The 16,365-nt window shown below is 33.9% G+C and overlaps 2 protein-coding genes across 2 annotated transcripts; both read right to left on the reverse strand.

Moving 5' to 3' along the window:
* Positions 1-6,010: 6,010 nt before the first annotated feature.
* LOC140444454 (uncharacterized) lies at positions 6,011-6,601 on the reverse strand. Its single transcript, XM_072536209.1, has one exon. It carries the CDS (start codon positions 6,599-6,601, stop codon positions 6,011-6,013), a length of 591 nt encoding a protein of 196 aa, XP_072392310.1.
* Positions 6,602-6,791: 190 nt separating this feature from the next.
* Positions 6,792-11,214, reverse strand: LOC140444455 (uncharacterized). The gene is made up of 3 exons (XM_072536210.1): positions 8,867-11,214; positions 7,533-8,632; positions 6,792-7,402 (listed from the first exon to the last, which is right to left on the reverse strand). Exons 1-3 carry the CDS (start codon positions 11,212-11,214, stop codon positions 6,792-6,794), a joined length of 4,059 nt encoding a protein of 1,352 aa, XP_072392311.1.
* Positions 11,215-16,365: the final 5,151 nt, after the last annotated feature.

The raw sequence follows: 16,365 nt of genomic DNA on the forward strand, positions 1-16,365 counted from the left end.
AATATCACCAGCAGCTTAATTGGCGTATATTTAATATATAGAACAATTATATATGCTTGTGGAATAATATTGAATGGGTTAAGAATATACCAAACAATAGGATGCAGCTACATAATCATAGCAGGGTTATGGACAAACCTCACCAACTGGGTAATACACCGACACCAAAAATCAAAGAACGAAGAACAAAATATACACCTGAATACAAGCAATAAGCAACCAGAATCAGAAGATGAACATTGGACAAAGAGATGCAGCAAACACATACCAGACACCAATTTGTCAGAAGTATAACGCGGCAAAAAGTAAACCAGTACCAACCAGAAAAGACCAAACCAGCGAGAGCAACCCAATGGAGATAGACAGCACTAACAAGATAGTTAACGCGGTACGTGAAAATTGGCAAACGGACATTAAAAGCCAAGACGACGCGAGTAAAGTACGAAAATCCCCACAGGGATACGTCGATAGTGAACGATCATAAGCAAAACCGCGATTGCCGAGAAACGCGAGCTACATTCGGATAGAACAATTTTAGAATTTTAGAATTTAGAATAAGTGACACATGTAGTCACAAAACATAGTAAAAAGTCAAGAATGCTTCACTTGTAAATTTCAATAAGAATTTAATACAAAAGTAACTCAACTTGTCATACACATAGGTACAATACGGGGGCAGCACGATACATTCGCTGACCACCGCACAATATTCTTAAGAAACAATATAATATAACACAATAATTGGGACTTAATATAAAAGAGTATAGTAGGATATAAGTAATGTAAGATGTAAGTAGAATAATTATTATGGGTTGGAAAAGGAAAAGGCCTCTCAGGCCATTTCTTTTTTTGCGAAGGGAGTAATGTAATGTAAACAGCAAGGAAATAAAGAAGGAAAAATTAAGAGGTAATTAGCCTAGTAAAGAGTAATAATTATTTAAGTAATTATTATATATTCCAAATTAATAAAGAATAAATTCGACATAGTTTAACGTATACATTTCAAATTAAAACAAAATAATTGACCCAGTTTAACACAAGCCTGAATGTTTAAAAATTACGACACTTAGACCTTGTTGGAAATTAATACAAGATACGAATTGTTAAACAAGTGAGAAGAATTGTGCTGAGTAAGTAGTTTTACATAGCGTGATCCAGTTTAACACATGGAATACGTGACATAAGAATCTAAGGTGGAGTTGGCGATACATAAAAACAAGCAGAAGTTGGTCGGCGTTCAGTAGTAGCGCGGCGCCTGAGGGCCCCACGCGAGAGCGGCGTTAGTGGGAAGTTTTCACGCAGCAGCTCCATGCGATAGTGTGGAGATCGGGAGGTACGCAGACAGTGGACGCGTTAATTAACTCGACGGGGTAGTGTGACGTATAAAGTGTCGGCAACTGGAGGTTCGAAGGTACGAAATCTCAAATCCCGGTAGACTGGAGGCGTATTCCCTAGCTAGAGCCTAGATACGCAGAGGTAACTAAGATCTCTATATACTAACCCCAGGTATATCTAATAATACGGAAATTGTCTGATCTTTAATTCCTTGCTGGTTTCTTCTCGTCTCCCTTCGCGCCTGAGCGAACATTTTTGTCATAACTGATATTTGTAATGTACAGTCTAGTTAATACATTGTAAATTCGAAATTTGTTTTGTTATTCTCAGCCGTTACAGGTCGAGACTAAAAGAGATACACATTTCGCTATGCAGTGCTCCGGCTTCTAACGTAAGCCCATAGCCTCTCACTCTTTGCAGGACCTGAGACCGAGAAGTCCTTGATCCCCTTCCCTTCCAAAAAGATTTCTCTACCCTCTTGTAAATCCGCGAGGGCGAAACCAGTCAGTTTCAGACTAGTGGAGCCAGTTAGCCTTGCCCCGCTCGCAGGGATAAGTATCCCCTAAGGATTGTAGAGGCATTGATAAGGAGATTGAACGGACGTCTTCTACAATGGTGACAACATATTATCAGAGTGGAGACAATTCATTAGAGGGGTATATTAGATTTAATTACAGCTTCCAATAATAAATTTTCCTATATTATTAGACTTGTTGAGAAATACGTTTTTGAAAAAAAAAAATTGTGCTAGTCTTTTTTGACATAGCTAAGGCCTTTGCTAAATATTGCATAGGAGTTTAACCTACAAATAGTATACCTATTAGAGCCTAAACTAAATGAGTCCAAATTAATTCACGTCAAGTTTATATATCAGAAAATCTAAAACATTCATTTTACAAAAAACGATGTCTAAATACCTTATGCATCTTCCACAATTACATGAGAACTGTACTTGAGACTTCTATAGTATATGTTAAAATAAAAGGCAGGAACTAAGTTATCAGAAAATGTATCCGCAACTCCTATAGTTATTAACTTGGTACTGATATCTCTGCTCCCCGATTTCAGTAAGCAGACACCAAACCATTAAAACTGCTATATCCATGCTTCCTATTATATTACGATTAGCCAGTCCAGGACTATATGCGTTATTATGGTACTGATATTGCTGCTGTCCCTCATAAGTAAATAGAATATGCAAGGAAGTTTTTGGCAATTTAATAGGGTTTTTGTGTTACAATATAATTTCTCCGAGAAAGTAAAGAATATCTATCCGCTATCCGATGTTAATCCATAGATTAAATATTAGAATACTATAGAATATTGCTATTACCAGCAAAAAAAACGGTATAATAGTAACGATAAAACCAAATAAATGTTTATTAACAGACAAAAGAGATTATGTAGAATAGGGCATATAACGTAACTTTGAAACGTAATTTTGAAAAATTGGGCGTTTTAGATATCGCAGATAACGTTGTCATATAAGAGATAAAAGGGAAAATTCAGGTAGCAAAATTCAGGTAGTATATCTATAACCTCATAACACTTTTAAATCCAGAAGTGTAATGCGAACTACTAAAATCAGGATATATAAAACAATGTAAGTAAAACTCAGGTATTAATTAGATCAGGGTTGCTAGAAAAGCCCTCAGAAGTGTTCTACGACCGGTAACTAATGCTAAGGTCAAACAGGTATATAAAAATTGCACCGTCGTACAAGAAACTAAATCTCAACGCTAAAGTTATTGTTTTGCACTTTGTATTGATTTGTGATCTTATTCATAACAGAATTATATATTTCTTTCTGCGACGCTCAATCGGCTCTTATTTTATTTTTTCATTGTTCGTGTTTTACTTACATACGTAGATTCTAATTTTTCTTACTGCGGGATGTATTGTTGGATTTAATTTTAGTGCTTAAAACGTAGCAATTGCCAGTTTGTATTCTGTTGTTATTCTCTTTTGTAGTGTTTTTGGTAAAAGTGCTCTTAAATTCCAAATATTTAGACCGATGAAACATTTCAAAGTGATAGCCATATATTTTTTTATTATGGTTGATTTGGAGAACCCTTTTTTGCGCTTTTTTCTATTGAATGTATTAATGTTTTTTGCTCACTAGTAATTATTTTCGCTACTATATTAAACTCATCGTCGAAGGTCCGTATAATATGAGGACTTGAATATTAAACTGTGAGATTTTCTGTATTAGTTTTCCGGGCAATGCTCTCCAAAACGATGGTAAACACGATTGGAGACACGGCATCTTCCTGTTTGAGGTCACTGAACATTTGAAAGTAAGTTGGCAGTTAATTTTCTTGTGTATGCCTAGTTCTTCCATAGCATTTTAGTTACAATCTTATAATTATATCATATGTTTGTTGAAAATCTATAAATAAAACGCTTAATTTTTTTTTATTTCCAACATTTTTCATTAAGTATTTAATAGTGAATATTTGATCTACGGTTCATTGAATTTTCCTAATTTCACATTAATCTTTTCTAATTTCACATTTGTGGTTGCTGGATGTCAAAGAAGACACCATTTTCCATAGCGGGTACTATGATTCCATTGGGGTAAAGTACAACCTACATATTTGTTGCCAAAATTACTTTGCTGCTGTATCGAGTACCGTTTACTGTTATATGAATTTTGTTACGAATTTGTACTGTGTGCTGAACTTTATTAAATCTTTTACTGCTAATTAAAAAGCATGTTTTAACCTTCATTTGAAACATTTTTCGTTAACGTTCAGTGGAACATTTTACGTTTATCTAAATAAGTATTTTTGCGTTACATTGATATTTATGTGGCAATTAGCTGTAAAGTCATTAGTCTTTCCTGTCGTATCATATTTTTTTGATTTTTTTTTTGTAGACAAGCGGTTTAGTTTGTGTAATATAATATCCCCAATTTGTTTCATAATATATTGTTTTCAAAACAGCTGTTACGCTAATTCGTTCACTTTTTTTAAAGCACTTTGGGTTATGACTATTTTTAATATTTTGACCACGCATATTTAGGTTTTCCAATATTTGGGATTTGTATAATCTTTATGTATATAATTATCTGTTTATTGATTTTACTTTTTAAATAGAGTTTGGAATGGAATCTTCCTGTTTGAAGTCAATGTACATTTGAAAATAAGTCGACAGTTTTCTTTTCTGCCATGGTATTTCATAGTTTTATTCTTATGATTATATCAGTGTTTGTTTAAAATCTATAAATAACTAGTTTAATGTTTTTTTTTGTATTGCCAGCATTTCTCATTAACTGCCTAATAGTGAATAATTGATCAACGATTTATTAAGTTTTTCTAATTCCACACTAATATTCACCTACTTTATAGTTCACCTATTTACTCAATCGTTCCAGGTGTATTAGAAAAAATACTGTATATCCTAATTATTATTAGAGATATAGCTTATATATAGCTTTTATCGCTATAGTTTGTGCAGTACATTTTATTATTCCTTTTTTGTATGGGTATACTTTTCAGCAAGTTGGTACTTGCTCTTACTTCTAAATTGACAGATCAGCTGTTTAACTGCCACTCTGACATACCGTTGATTGAAATATTGGATATCCTATACTATTCAATAAACGGAAATGCTAAGATCACACGGGGAGAATATTATGGGTTATTTCTGGTTTCGTCAAAATTTACAATGAAATTACTAACAATAAGTGCTCTCACTTCCACATGTTGAAATTGATATATAGTACCAACAGATGCTAGTCATATACCATCAGTACTAATAAAATGGAAACTATCAAATTAATGTCAATTTCATTTAATCAAACGTACTAACCTTAAAAATGATCATTTAAGGAAACACACCTCAAAAATATTGCCAATAAATTAAAAATGGCTTGAACGTTATAAAAGTAACAGAGCAGCAAAGCTCACAGCATGAGAATATTGCCTCGTACTTTTATATAGCAATTTGTTGACAGACAAATATTTATTCTTTTATATACTAGGTTTTTAAAAATGTGTACTCAAAACGAATAAACATTATCTAACAAGTGTTTTATTCCAGTTTCATATGAAAGCACCAGATCTTAGATATTATAAATTTTGTTTGAAATGAAAACCAAATGATAGAGCATATAGTGAAATATAAATATCTTAGCCCTCTATTGTCCGACTTTTTTGTAAACTTAAGACAAAATGTTTTAATTTGTATATGTGCTCAAATATCCAACTAGTAATTTTTTTAGATTTTTTAAATTTCGTTGGGGAGAGTTTTGGGAGTGTTTAGCAAAAACTAACGAATTAAGTTATATACTTATGGAAGAGCGTGTGTGAAAGATTTTGAGAATTTCACGTATAAATTTATTAAATAAACACTATAAACAACAAACTAACTGTATAATATAATAACTTAAATATAATTTAAATATGTCTTCATTGAAGCGGGGGTGTAGTCGTTCTCCTCGTTCATCTCGGCGTAAGCAACCCTCTCCGATGGAGCGCGTTCGGTTCGATCGGGGTGGATCGTGACGCAGGCGCACAATTAGTAGGGTTTAAACTACGATGTGCGCGAGCAGGTCCGTACTTAACATATACTCCCCCACCTTGAAACCCCAAAGACCGGGTTTCAATATTAAATAAATAGCGTTTTTTAAAAAGAAGTGTCTAAGATCATGTTACTTATAGTCATAGAGAATTTATTGCTCTTGGTTTGGTAGAACACAAATTTTCACAACCGGTCGTTTAATGTCACCAGTGTTTGTTTTTATTATAACCGACCGCACAATATTGTCACTACCGGTGTAAGTTTTCAAAATTCTACCTAACTGCCACTTTAAGGGAGGAAGTCCATCATCCTTAACAAGAACCATGCGTCCAGGCTTGATCAGCTGTTGGCAATTCTCCTTCCACTTGACCCGCTGCTGAAGGTGGGATATGTATTCTTTGGACCATCTTGTCCAAAAGTGCTGCAATAACTGTTGCACCCTTTGAAATCTTGAAAGACGATTTTCATTCATGTCGATTAAGTTTTCTTGTGGTATACTCGTCAATGAAGATCCGATTAACAAGTGTGCAGGAGTAAGAGGATTAGGGTCATTTGGATCATTAGAAAGAGGATAGAGTGGTCTGGAGTTGAGGCAAGCCTCTATTTGATATAAAACTGTAGAAAATTCTTCATATGTTAGGATTGCTTTACCTACTACACGTTTCATGTGGTGCTTAACTGATTTAATATTTGACTCCCATAACCCACCAAAGTGGGGAGCGCGTTGGGTAATGAAGTGCATTGAATACCGTCGATTGACAGGTCTGTCGTAATGGCATGAGAGTTTTTGTCAAAAAATTGTCTAAGTTCGTTATTTGCTTCCACGAAAGTGCTGCCGTTATCTGAAAATATTTCGGAGCATTTACCACGTCTGGCCGTGAATCGGCGTAGTGCCGCCAAGAAGCACTCTGTCGTGAAGTCACTGACAACTTCTAAATGTACAGCCTTGCTGGCGAAGCAGATGAAGAGAGCAATGTAAGCTTTAGAAGTTTTGTAATACGACCCTTTCTATCTCGTAAGAGAACGGGACCAGCATAATCGACTCCAGAAACCGTGAAAGGCCGTGAGGGTGTGATTCTTGACTCCGGAAGATTGCCCATGAGATACTGTTCGGGTTTATTGTTAAATCTAAAACATCGGACACAATCACGAACAATTTTTCGTACCAAATTGCGCCCTGATATTGGCCAGTAATTCTCTCGTAAGGAAGCAAGAAGTGCTTGAGGACCAATATGTAAAAGTTTCAAGTGCTCGTGGCGAGCAATGAGTATCGTGAGATGATGTTTTGAGGGTAGCACTATGGGGTGTTTTTTGTTAAAATCAAATGAAGAATGGTGTAAACGACCCCCAACACGTATTAGTTTTGTTGTAGTATCAAAGAATGGGTTAAGGCCAAGAAGTTTACTTCTTCTGTCAATTTGATTGGAATTAGAAAGTGCATCATAATCATATGGAAATGATTGACGTTGTACAAACTTAATTAATGTTAAAAGAGAAGTATTGAGTTCGAGTGTTGACAGGGGGAACTGTAATTCGTAGATGTCTAGGATTCGACAGATTGTCTTTAAATCTCAATACATAAGCAAAAACGCGTGTTAGCTTATTTAATGAAGAATATTTGTTATAATGGGTAAATTCATTGTCGATGTGATGAAACACAATAGTTTTATTACGTAGTTCAGGTAGTTCGGAAGTTATACAAACTTCTTGATGTTTTGTATATTGAGGCCATTCTTCTTCGGGTAAAGTGAGCCAAGGAGGGCCATGAAACCATAAGTTGGAATTAATGAGTGATGAAGGATTTATACCTCGTGACAAGAGATCTGCTGGATTGTCATAAGTTTTAACATACTTCCAAAGTTCGAGATTAGTCAGCTTCTGTATTTGTGCTACTCGATTCGCAATGAAAGTTTTAAGTAAATGGGGAGAGGTGTTTATCCATGAGATAACAATTTTAGAATCAGTCCAGTTCGTGATATTTTTGAAGCAAACGCTTGAAGATAAAGTGACCTTTTCAACAAGTTCAGAAAGTAGTGATGCCCCACAGAGTTCGAGTCTTGGGATAGTTAATAATTTCATAGGAGACACTCGAGTTTTGGCACAATAAAGATTTGAAGTGTAATTTCCAAATGTATCCGTGCAGCATATGTAAATGCATGCACCGTAAGCTGCCTTCGAAGCATCTAAAAACCCATGAAGTTGAACAGAGACAGGGTTAGAAGAAAGTACATGTCTAGGTATTTTTAAAGTATTTAATTTTGTGAGCTCGAAGTAGTATTTCGTCCAAAGTGTGTAAATACTTTCAGGAACAGACTCATCCCAACTTATCTTGAGCTTCCAGAGCTCTTTAAGAATAATTTTGGATGTAACTATTACTGATGAAAGTAGCCCTAAAGGATCAAATATTTGTGCTGTACAAGACAAAATTTGTCTTTTGCTAACCTTTGAATTTGTTGTGGAGAGATTTATAGAATATTGTAGAGAATCAGAAGACGGATTCCAGAGTAAACCTAGTGTTTTGTTGTGTTCGTCAGAACCAATAGAGAGGAATTCAGGATCAGAATGAATTTGTAAAGACGAATCATTAGTAGTCCATTTTCTTAGAGGAAAACCGTAAGAAGATAATAAGTCTGAAATGGTTTCCTTGATTTCTCTGAGTTTTTCAGATGTATCGCAGCCAGTTAGTAAGTCATCTACATAAAAGTCATGTAAAATGATAGAAGCAACCTTTGGGTGTTCGGAGATATGTCGGTAGGCAATTTCATGAAGAGACCTAATGGCAAGAAATGCTGCTGATGCAGTGCCATATGTAACAGTGTTTAGTGTGTAGACAGAAATCTCATCATTTGTATTAAATCTCCAAAGGATCTTTTAAAGATAACGTTGTTCTGGCGTTATGAAAACTTGACGATACATTTTAGTGATATCTGCCCCTAGTACCAATTTATGTTGTCGAAATCTAAGTAAAATGTAAAATAAGTAATCTTGTAAGTGAGGACCGACATACATAATGTCATTTAATGAGTAGCCTGTGGTAGTTTTTGCACTACCGTCAAATACAACTCTTAATTTTGTGCTGGTTGATAATTCCTTGAAAACACAATGATGAGGTAAGAAGAATCCAGAATTATCGTCAGCGTCCCGTGTTAGGGACATGTGGCCAAGTTTAATGTACTCAAGTATGAAGTTATGATATTCTGATTTTAATTGAATGTTGTTTTCAAGTTTTCTCTCTAAGTTTAGAAAACGTGTTTTAGCAGAAGTTTTAGAATCCCCTAAGATTGATGGAGATTCCTTTAGAGGAAGAGTAGTGATAAAACGACCATCACAATGGCGAGAAATGTGTTGCTTAAAGTGATTTTCACAATAGGTGTCTTCTTCGGAAACAAACTTGGTTTTAGGACATTCCTCTAGTTCCCAAAACTTTGTAAGCTGTACATCTAATTGACTTGGGGAAGAAAAATAACAATTTTGTGGGGAGTGATGTTGAATCTTTGTTGGAATGGGGCCAGAGATTATCCAACCAAGAGTGGTTTTTTGAATGATGGGTAACCCAGGACCAAGTTTAATTTGTCCTACGCTTAAAATATCCCAGAATGTGTCAGCACCAATAAGAAGGTCTACTGGACCAGGTTTTTCAAAATTCTGGTCAGCTAGAAGTAAATTTGTTGGAATATTGAGCTGAGAACGATTGACGTGTGTATAGGGCAAGTTCCCTGTTATTTTAGGCAAAACTAGACAGGATATCTTTCTCGAAAAATTGTTACTATGTGATTTAAATGTTAGTGTAATCCGGAAATTAATATTGTGAGTTAATTGAATAACTCCTGAGATAGAAGTGTTAATTTTTTCCTTTGAAAGTTGTAAAATATTACAAAGTTTCTCAGATACAAAATTAGATTGACTTCCGTTGTCTAATAGCACTCTACATTTATGTAAGTTGCCAAACTTGTCAAATACGTTGACTACGGCAGTTAAAAGTAAAATATACGTTTGAACAGGAGTGTAGATAGTTGAACTGATATGATGAGTTGAAGAAAAGGTCGAGGTAGAAGAAGATTCATTAGACTGTATACTAGGGTTTGGAATATTGGAAGATAATGAAGTTTGAGGCAAAGAGTTATTTTCTGTGATGAGAGAATTTGATTGTGAATTTTCAAAGTGTAACATAGTGTGGTGGATCTTTCCACATTTTCTGCAACCAGCAGAACGACAATCCTTAGTAGGATGGCCTGTGCCAAGGCAATTAATGCATAAACGTAAACGTTTTGCATTGTTTAACCTATTAGTAGGATTTAGTTTTAAAAAGTCAGGACAATAATATATTTTGTGTTCTTTATTGCAAAAAATACATTTTAACCTGTTTTCTGTGCTAGAGACAAAAGATCTCGTGTCAGTCTTGTTATGTTTATAACGTGTTGGATTTCGGTCTTGTTTATTGTCATTATAGTTGTCTAATGATTCTAAAATACGACATCGTTCTTTTAAAAACTTTAATAAGTCGTCTAAAATTGGTATGTTGCCTGTACAATTTTGTGATTCCCAACGCCGTCTTGTTGAGTTATCAAATTTTGTTGTCAATAAGTAAATAATCAAATCATCCCAGTATTGTGTAGGGCGTTGCAAAACTTCTAAAGCGCGTAAATGTTTTTGAGTATTGTCTAGAAGTTGTCTGAGACATTGATTTGATTCTTTTGTAATAAACGGTAAATTAAAAATGGCTTTAATATGATTATTTACAAGTAATTGTTTGTTTTCGAATCTTTCAATTAGTAAAGCCCAAGCAATATCATAATTAGCATCACAGACTTGTAAAGATTTAATAGTGTCGGCAGCTATACCGCGTAAAGAAAGACGTAAGTAATGAAACTTTTGAACATTTGAAAGTGAAGTATTATCATTAATAATGGAATTAAAACTGTCGCGAAAGAAAAGCCATTGATCAAACGTTCCATCAAATGTAGGTAAATTTAATGAAGGTAATTTAATGTTGCTTGTATTTGTAGGACTAGCTGTTATTGAACCAATGTCACTGCGTGAATCAGACGAAACAGTAGGTTGTCTAGATGACATAAGTTTTTTAGTGTCAGATATTATTTTAAAATATTTGTCTTCAAAAGACTGTCTTTCAATAGCATATATTGTATCATAGTTTATCTCACAGTCAGGGTCATTAGTTTCAATAAGCAGTTGAGCCTCATTAAAAACCTCTAAAAGCTCTTCGGCTTTGGATAACCGATTTTCCAAGTCTACGAGGTCGATAGTTTCATTATGTTCTATGTTTCTAAAGTATGTTGTAAAGCGAGTAAGAGCACCTTTAGCGGCTATTCTCTTAATTTTGTTTTGATCAGACATGATAAATATGTGAAGATGTAAATAATAAAATAAATATGTATGTTACTATAAGGGATGAAGTGTAATGTGTGTAATGTAATTATACTATATTATACAGGTTTAAATTACGAAAATGTGTTTGTTGTTTAAGAAATAAATATCTAGGCATCTAGGTAAGCTTCTATAAAATTGTGATGAACTATGATTGTAAAAGTGAATAAAAATATGTTTAATTCAAGTAGAGACAATAGCGATAAATGTTTTAGTTATTATTTTAGTCATTAAAAATCAGTTTAGCACATTCACAATGAATACGAGAGTAGGTAAGATATTTAATGTAAATTATATCACTATTCGAAATAATACAATGTATTAATTTGGTTTGAAAACCATGTAAAATAAATCAAATAGAGACCGTAAATGTTTTGAAAATGGTAAAAGGAATGGACTGACCTTGTTTTTATCCAGTTTTAGTGTACCCAACCAATTTTTAGGTAAAATGAAGCGTCGTGGGGTTGTTAGTCGGCAAATATGGCGTCGTATCTTGAAGAATAAAAATGTTGTTTTCTTTATAACTGCTGGTAATAGTTATTTATTCGTGCTGGAAGGACCATGGAAGAGCGTGTGTGAAAGATTTTGAGAATTTCACGTATAAATTTATTAAATAAACACTATAAACAACAAACTAACTGTATAATATAATAACTTAAATATAATTTAAATATGTCTTCATTGAAGCGGGGGTGTAGTCGTTCTCCTCGTTCATCTCGGCGTAAGCAACCCTCTCCGATGGAGCGCGTTCGGTTCGATCGGGGTGGATCGTGACGCAGGCGCACAATTAGTAGGGTTTAAACTACGATGTGCGCGAGCAGGTCCGTACTTAACAACTTATTTATTATGCCAATCAAAAAAACAAATATTTGTGGTTGTAAAACATAAAGCAACTTTACATTTATCGCACATTACTTTAGAAGTATTACAGCATCCTGGTTGTTTGCATCTTTCCTTTTTTTCAGAAATTACTGGCCAGTGGGAGGTTTGCTCAAGCCTAACTTCCTTTGGTGGTACAATAGCAGTAGATCCTCTCCTCTGTTTTTTTACAATTTCGTTCTCAATTTCACTGAGCCTAGGACGTCCTTTGTTTTTGATCTGGTCAGTTCTTGCTAACAGTACGTTACATAAGTGGGACTTAAACTGTAAGAAAGGCAACTGGTTTTTCTTTTTAATTTCAAAGTAATCGCAATCACGAAGATACAACAACCAGCTGTTAACAACAGCTAAATCCAGAAGGTGAAAAAATATTTTTAGATACCACTTTTTAGATCTTTTGTCTGTTCGGTAAAGAGCAATTAGTGAATCCATAAGATCGACACCTCCCATAAATTTATTATAAAATTGCACTGAACTTGGACAGCATACAATAATTCTTGATTTTTGTTTCTTATCCCACCTCTTGACTAATGAAGTAGCCTCAGAACCAACAAATGATGTACCAGCAAATGAACCGGTTTATTATCGTACCACTTTAACGCTGTTAGTCTTATGCCATCTACTGTAGCGTGCTCTTCTTCTACAGTACCTCTGCCCTGTTTCTTCATATTCTTGTCATCAAAAAAATGGCAATTAGGCAATCTGTTTGGACGAACAGTTCCCAAACATTGCAGTCCACGTTTTTCCATTTCAATCTGCAACTGAATGTTATTGAACCAGTTGTCAAAATATACTTTATAGTATTTGTTTGGTTCGACTATCTCACACAATCCTATTATTACATTACCGCTGGTGTCTACATTAGGTAAATGAAGAGAATGTTTAATAGTTCCTGTATATAATTCCCAGTTATAAACAATACCATTGTTATCACACAAAACAAATGCCATGTATCCCCATTTTTTGGGTTTGTTCTTCATATATTGTTTTAAAGAATGTGCCTCTTTGAATGGTATCATTTGTTTATCAATACACAATTTTTCACTCATTGGAATACTTTGAAAATTTTAAATTAGACCGTTGATGAATGGTCTAATTTTGTATAAATTATCATTATTGTTGACCATATTTTCGTTATAATTAAAATGAATTTTAGTTTTTATTTCTTTCTAGCGATTCCTAGATATAGTATCCACTATTTGAGCAACACGTGTTTCCTTCTGCCAAAATGATCTTGTGCTTGGCCAGCCATATATTGACATCAGTAGAACAGATCCAATAAATTGGTTTAATTCTGCTAGAGTCATATTCAATGGTTTAGTTATATTATTTTGCAGTGCATACAAATTACTTTGTTCTACTATGTTTTCCAGCATATTGGTAGATATCATCTTTTTAAAATAATGTAGAGGGGATTCCGGTTTTAATAATTTGCATGTTGGTAAATTACCTTTCCATTCTGGAATTGGAAATACTGTTCGGGAATCACTCTTCCATTGAATGTTTTTTACGATCATTTTTGACCTTTTGAACACATTTTGTTCAGTGTGTTTTTTAGTTTTATCGGTATCGTCCTCATCTTCATCTTGGTATCCTGGTCTAAATTTGCTTCGTACAAATCGTCTTTAGTTTCCATTTTATTTGATCCTGGATCGATTGATATCTGAGTACCTGGAAAATTCATTATCACTCCCTTATTATCACTAACAAAGTCAGAGTCTTTGGATTCCTCGGATATTTACTGCTTTCCCGTAGAACGTTTTTGTATCCATCCTAAAGAAATAATTTAAAATAATATGGTCCAGTGTGGATTCAAAGCAACATACCTGTTTTTTATTACAGTACTGAAACAACACAATAAAATAAACAAATGTCAACGGTAATCAATATCTAAATGCTGATATAATGCCTCTGTATGTATTTTTATATAAATTGTACACAATTTATAACAATAAATCACGATCGAAAATACCAACTAATAAGGCAGTCATGTCCATTTGACATACTGTTAAACATTTCCATATAGGTTTCGTCATAGGTTCATAGAGTGTATTAAAATGTATAACCAAATGTTGCCTGAAATTAACAGAGGGCATACTATAGTTGGAAATTGTTTTAAATAAGTTTTCTGCATCAAAAACTCCTTTGTTGCCTTGAGTACACACGGGGCTATAGAGGGTTAAAATAGCTGTATCGAGCGAGGATAAGGTTATTGATAAGGAAAAAAAGACCTATTGCTGAGGAAGTGAGAAAGTAATTGGCAAACGCAAAGAGCATTTTAATTACATTAAACGTTAAGAGAATCTTAAGAAATATTAACCAAAATTTAACTTTTAATACACAAAAGAAATAATGATATACAGAAGATACACAAATTAAAAAAACTTTATCCACTTAATGTACGCAAGAGAGATACCTCTAGGAAAAATCAAAACGGTCGAAAATATATACCAAAACAACACAATAAAAGTAAAAGTAGAAGAAGAACTAACCGACCCTATTGAAGATGACAATGGGATAAGACAGGGATATTCCTTAAGTCCTCTATTATTCAACCTGATTATGGATGAAATAATAAAAAATAAGAAGTAAAAAAGGATACCAAATGGAAGAAAAACAAATTACAATAATCTGCTGTGCAGACGACGGAATACTACTCTTTCAAAGTGAAGATGATTTACAACGTATGCTGCACCAATTTCATATAACCGCCAGAAAATTGAACTTGTTAATTTCCCCAAAAGAGACAAAATGCATGGTTACAACAGCAAATTTACTAAGATGTTAATTGGAGCTGGAAGATCTGATAATAGAACAAGTGTTGGAGCTTAAATATCTAGGCATCACATTATCTAGCTACGGAAAGCTCGAAACTAAAGTGGAACATCCAGTGAATAGAGCAAATAGAGCCACAGGCTGCCTAAATGAAACATTATGAAGAAATAAAAATATTGGAAAAGAAACGAAAGGCAGAATTTACAAAAGAGTCATCAGACCAATAATGACATACGCGGCAGAAGCAAGACTTGACGCAGAGAGGACAAAAAGGATGTGAAACAGCAGAGATGAAAACACTTAGAAAAATGGATGGTAAGACACTATGGGACAGAGCTAGAAGTACAGATATACGACGTAGATGCAAGGTGAAGAACATCAAGAACTGGTTAAGATATAGAAGAGTAGAATGGAACAATCATATAAGCCGAATGACAACAAATAAAACAATAAAGACGGCAAGAGACGGTTAACCTATAGGAAGACGATCAGTAGGAAGACCGCGAAAACGATGGAAAGGCAACTTACTGGAGGCACATTGAAAAACAGACAGAGTTATGTCTATATAAAAAGAAAAAGAAGAAGAAGACGAAGATACACAGGATAAACATTAAAATAGTTGCAAGAAAGATAAAATAAATCAGTCACATTAATGTAGAATAGCAGAGGACAGAGTGTTTAGAGAAAATAATGAATGTCATAATAATGAAGAATAGCAGAGGACAGAGTATTTGTCATAGCTTTGGACAAGTGCCCAATTGAAAAAAGAACACAGGTCGTTTAAAAAAGACAGAACTCTAAAAAGGAAATAGATAAGATTTAAAAAAATAAAAGCATAAACATGTCTTTTTCTACATTTTTAATATTGAAAATACCCTTTTTTTTTAACATATACTATAGAAATCTCAAGTACAATTCTCATGTAATTGTGGAAGATGCATCAGGTATTTAGACATCGTTTTTTTGTAAAATGAAGGTTTTAGATTTTCAGATGTATAAACTTGACGTGAATTAATTTGGACTCATTTAGTTTAGGCTCTAATAGGTATACTATTTGTAGGTTAAACTCCCATGCTATACTTTAGCAAAGGCCTAAGCTCTGTCAAAAAAGACTAGCACAATTTTTTTTTCTAAAACGTATATCTCAACAAGTTTCTCACTTAGTTATATCGATAATTCTGTATATTCAATTAAACATGGGATACTTTTTATCTCTGAATAAAAATTATTGGTTTAAAATCAGCTCTTTTTTTATTATTGGTTTCATTAACTTACATAAATAAATAAAACCTGATTTAATAGCTGAAGTTGATTTTTAAATGCATACTTTAGATACTCTGTTTTTGTTTGCCTTATTTTTAGACCTTTTTGCACAAGTGCCCATCGCCATTGTCTCAATCATTAATTCAATTCTCTCTCCTTATCTCTTAATAACACCACATCGTTAGCATACATCATGCACCAAGG

The sequence above is a fragment of the Diabrotica undecimpunctata genome, chromosome 6 (genome assembly GCF_040954645.1).
Source record: "Diabrotica undecimpunctata isolate CICGRU chromosome 6, icDiaUnde3, whole genome shotgun sequence".
Classification (NCBI taxonomy): Eukaryota; Metazoa; Arthropoda; class Insecta; order Coleoptera; family Chrysomelidae; genus Diabrotica; species Diabrotica undecimpunctata.

Excerpts from the sequence above, each read along its gene's own strand:
- LOC140444455 (XM_072536210.1), bottom strand. The coding sequence starts at position 11,214 with ATGTCTGATCAAAACAAAATTAAGAGAATAGCCGCTAAAGGTGCTCTT. Across the intron at positions 8,633-8,866 it reads TACTCATTAAATGACATTAT|GTCTCTTCATGAAATTGCCT; the intron begins GTATGTCGGTCC and ends TCTTGCCATTAG. Across the intron at positions 7,403-7,532 it reads TTCCGAACTACCTGAACTAC|ACATCTACGAATTACAGTTC; the intron begins GTAATAAAACTA and ends GTCGAATCCTAG.
- LOC140444454 (XM_072536209.1), bottom strand. The coding sequence starts at position 6,601 with ATGCACTTCATTACCCAACGCGCTCCCCACTTTGGTGGGTTATGGGAG.